The sequence below is a fragment of the Octopus bimaculoides genome, chromosome 12, assembly GCF_001194135.2.
Source record: "Octopus bimaculoides isolate UCB-OBI-ISO-001 chromosome 12, ASM119413v2, whole genome shotgun sequence".
In the NCBI taxonomy this organism is placed as follows: Eukaryota; Metazoa; Mollusca; class Cephalopoda; order Octopoda; family Octopodidae; genus Octopus; species Octopus bimaculoides.
In genome coordinates, this window is record NC_068992.1 from 20274884 (window position 1) to 20279242 (window position 4359).

General features: G+C 31.0%; 1 protein-coding gene across 1 annotated transcript in view; it reads left to right on the forward strand.

Moving 5' to 3' along the window:
- Positions 1 to 4359, forward strand: part of LOC106867898 (opioid-binding protein/cell adhesion molecule homolog) — a 54935-nt gene that overhangs the window by 21136 nt on the left and 29440 nt on the right. The window contains exon 3 of the mRNA XM_014912966.2: positions 3650 to 3799. Coding sequence (XP_014768452.1) covers positions 3650 to 3799 — 150 coding nt within the window. The remainder of the gene's footprint in view (positions 1 to 3649; positions 3800 to 4359) is intronic.

Genomic DNA, 4359 nt, shown 5'->3' on the forward strand with positions numbered 1-4359 from the left:
ATATATATATATATATATATAGAGAGAGAGAGAGAGAGAGAGATGCATAAATACATACACACATATACGCGCCGCACACACATACACATGCATTCAAATATATATAGTCATTTATACCACTGAATGATATAGCTTATAATAAAAGGAAAGACAGCGTAAATCCTAGTAAATATCTGGTGTCTAAGTGATTATAGAAAATCCTTCGTAATACATCAAATAAAGTAGAATAACTGAGTTAGTATTTAAGCTTGTAAAACCTCATCACGAACAGCTTACAATATTTACAAATACGTAAGTTGTTAGTATTTGTGTAAGACGTTATTGTCCCAATCAAGATGTCATGTCTTTTACTAAATTATTCGACGAAATTACGCTGAAATATTTAGGATTTAGGTTGTCCAAATATCTTTTTATTTTGTTGTGCAATATGATGAAACGATTGCCTAAAAATGTGAATTATGCCTGCGATAATGTTCAAAGCCGCTATCTACCTGGAAGTCTGGTCCAAATTAGACATCGAAACTTTCATTTTTCTACACTTGAGGGACAAGAATCACTTCTGTCCAGCATTGACATACTTCAACAAGTACTTAGTTGTACGCTCACCTACCTGTCTTGGCTTATTTGTTCTTATGTAAAACCTTCCACAAATCTACATGGAAATGTCTACCCCGGGTGAATATCTACTCCAACTGAATCTAAATGTACATAAATGCTACAGCTATTGACATTTGGACACGTATACAGCAGAAATACGTGCCATCTTGGAATCTAGTTTGAATTTCATGTGGATAATACTGTAATAAACAAAATTGGAACGTGTATACGTCTCAATTTTTTTTTTATATCTTGATTATAAATGTGTATGCATGTGTATGTATATATATATATAAAGAGTGAGAGAGGGGGAAACAGAGAGAAAGATAGATAGATGGTGGATAGATAATAGATAGATAGATATATAGATAGATAGATAGATAGATATAGTGTATGCGTGGTAACATAGATATTGAAAGCAATATATTTGGCGCATTAAGCATCAATTTTAAGGCATCGGAATGTATGGAAATATTACCTTAGGAATATTTAATTAGTATTAATATGGCTCCAGTGACATCCTAGTATCTTAAATCTTTTGTATTCTTATTTTTCCTTTTTAATTGTCAAACTCTATCTTTGTTGCATTCAATAACTTCTGTCTGCGTAAATGCTTCAAGAAAATTACAGTATTCTTTAGGAGAGAAAGAAGGAAAAACATGGCACTATTACTAATGCATGTACATTAATGTTTTACAACTGTAGAATTTAATTTCCCTTTCTGGTTAATAGCGAGCTTCGGGATGTTTATGAGCAGAAAGTAAAAGGGAAGTTATACGATACAAAATTAAATTTACATTTCCTGTAATTTTTATCCGCAGTTAAGCTTAATAGTAGTATGGATTTTGTTCATTATTGTACGTTTTGTGATTTATATTTTATGATATTTAAGATATCATTAACTACTTACGTTGTCATTAGCCAATTATGCTATGAACGTCTAAGTAGATACAGAATATACTCATTCAATCATCTTAGATTTAGGAATGGTTTGAGGCTGTTTGGATCCAAGGAAAACCTTATTGGCAGTTTAGTGTAAAATACACATTCTCTATTGAAAACGTTGTGCTAAAGTCAAGGATAAAACTGGTCAGTTTTACCAAACCTGTAATAAGTGCCTTTCAATGAAATCATCAGAAATAGCATCAATCTGTAGAAAGATGCTGATTAAGCAACTTATTACGTTGAAGGCAAATGGGAAATGACTTAGGTTAAAGTTTGGTGTTAGTTCATTTAATATCCTTACCTATTTTAAAAAACCCACTGTGTAATTCCTTCAAAAGATAGTCTTAATAACTTTTGATATAAATAAGGAAGTAACATTATAATACAATACAGAATTAATGAAGCTTTGAAAAATATAATCTACATAGAAATGGAATTCTCAAACCTATTTCAATTCCCTATTTCTAACCATGGCATTTGAAATTACATAGTAAATCTTTCTAAGCGTTAAGAAAAGAAAATATTCATTCATTGTGTGAAAAGTTTCTTTTAATCGTTGATGTTATTTTATTTTACGTCAGTAATAGTTTCAAAGAGATAAAAATTGTGTCGTTTCATTCTTTTTTTACCAGTGGAAAGTAATGATGAAGTTTCACTGGGTCACAATTATGCTATATTTTCTTACTCCTTTATGTACTTTGAAAACTGTTTTGTATGTGAGTGCACTCATATATAGTGCGTATTTTGAAATGAATTAAGATACGATATGTCGGAGTATAGAACTTAATTTTCTATCTTTAGTGAAGAAATACGGAAATGAATCATACATTTACACACATTCAAAGTATATAATAAAGTAGTGTGTAACTATGCGTGAGATAAGGAAGAGAGTATGTGATATAAAGTAATTCTCTCGCAAAAAAGGTTAATTGCTTTGAGACCTACCATAACAGAAACCACATAAACCTTCTTGCTTTAATTTACTCTGTATTCATTAGCCGGCAGCTATTAGGATAAACATAATACTTTTCAAAAAATGTATTAGAAAGCATTATGAAGTCGAAAGTTACTTCCCCTCGGACTGAGTTTTGTTCTTCTGTTTTGATTGTTGTCTGAAAGGTATTTATATACTTTGCCTTGCTAAAGTCATTTAGAAAACTATAAAACTAACAATAGAGCCTCTATAAATTTGGATTTTGTAACTAAAGTACAAATCAATAGTGAGTTGGCAGAGTGTCAATCGGGCGTATAATTTCAATTCTCACCAACGGCCATTTTAGAGGAATTTTTTGTTGTTATCGGGTAGTCCTTGGAAGTATAAACTTTCTATTTCCTTTCCCACATAAACATGCTACCTTCATGTATTGAAACGCTATGTTTCCCTTCACATACAATTAACTTTATGAGGCAATAATAGCTGAGTGTTACAGACTGGAAGTTGAATTCGATACCACGTTTCTGCGTTCAACAAAAGTCCTAACATAGCAAAGTATTGTGATTTAAATTTGGCAGACAAACACACTGTGGAATCCCGACTGAAGACCTATTTTTGTTTGTAGTTGTTCAACTTAATCTTACTTCGAGCTTTAGGGCTCATGTTCATATGCACCTGCAAAATAATTTTAAAATTTGGGCCACAATTCTGCCCGATAAACGAATAACTTTCACCCTCTTTCATTTCCCGAAGACTCAAAAAATGAAAAACTGCTTTGTATACTTCCTGCTTTCATTTAGGTAATTTATTAAAAATTATAGTGATAATGAATGTTGAAAACACTCATATATTTCTTTCATATATAAGATATTCATCCAAGTAAATAAGTTCACTTAAATGTAATCTTTTTTATGATTTCATTCATTAATATTGTGCACTAAAATAGTGGGATGCATGCACGTTGCTCGTAAGATACATAAAAATGTCTTTGCCAAATCTACCATACAGAATTTTGAACCAAATATCATTTTCAACCAAATATCATTTGTTTCAGAACTTCTTGATGAAATGTATTTTCTTCGTCTTCAGTTTATTAAATGTAACTACAAACTACCTTCAGATAATCAGAAAAACATAAACAACATTATTCCATTTTCTTTCTTCTACTTTCAGTGCCGCCGAAAATCATTGAACACTTATCAAGCGTAGATACGAACGTAAGAGAAGGGGAAACAGTTAGTTTAGTTTGCAATGTAACAGGAATACCTCAGCCAACCGTCACTTGGTACCGACAAAAAAGACATGAAGGTGGTGTAAAAGAACGTAAGTATTTAAACACAAAGAATATATAGACATACGACAAGTGTGATGTTCATGTTTGTTGCCATTGTTATTATTATTTTTTAAGGATTGAACACTTTTTATTTTCAAAGTAATAAACAGAAAACCAGAAAACATTTTGACAACCACACATATAAGTGTATAACATTTGTAAGATAAACTATGTAATTGTTCGTGAGTTGACGTCAATATTAATACATTTAGTAAAGGCAGAAATGTTAGCATGCTCAGTAAAATGCCTAACGCCATTTCGACGGCTTTTACGTTTTGAGTTCCTGTTCCGCCTTAACCTTTCAATTTTCTGGGCCTTAACCTTTCAATTTGAAACCAATTTATTACATTTGATTAAATAGATGCATAGGAAGTTTAAGAGATAACAACATATAAAATATTATTCGGTGTCCATATATACATATGTATGAATATATGCATATATGATATGTGTGTATGTATGTATGCGCGTATGGATATATATGTGTGTAGATATATAATTGTATATGCATATATGTATGTATATATGAATATATATATATATATATATA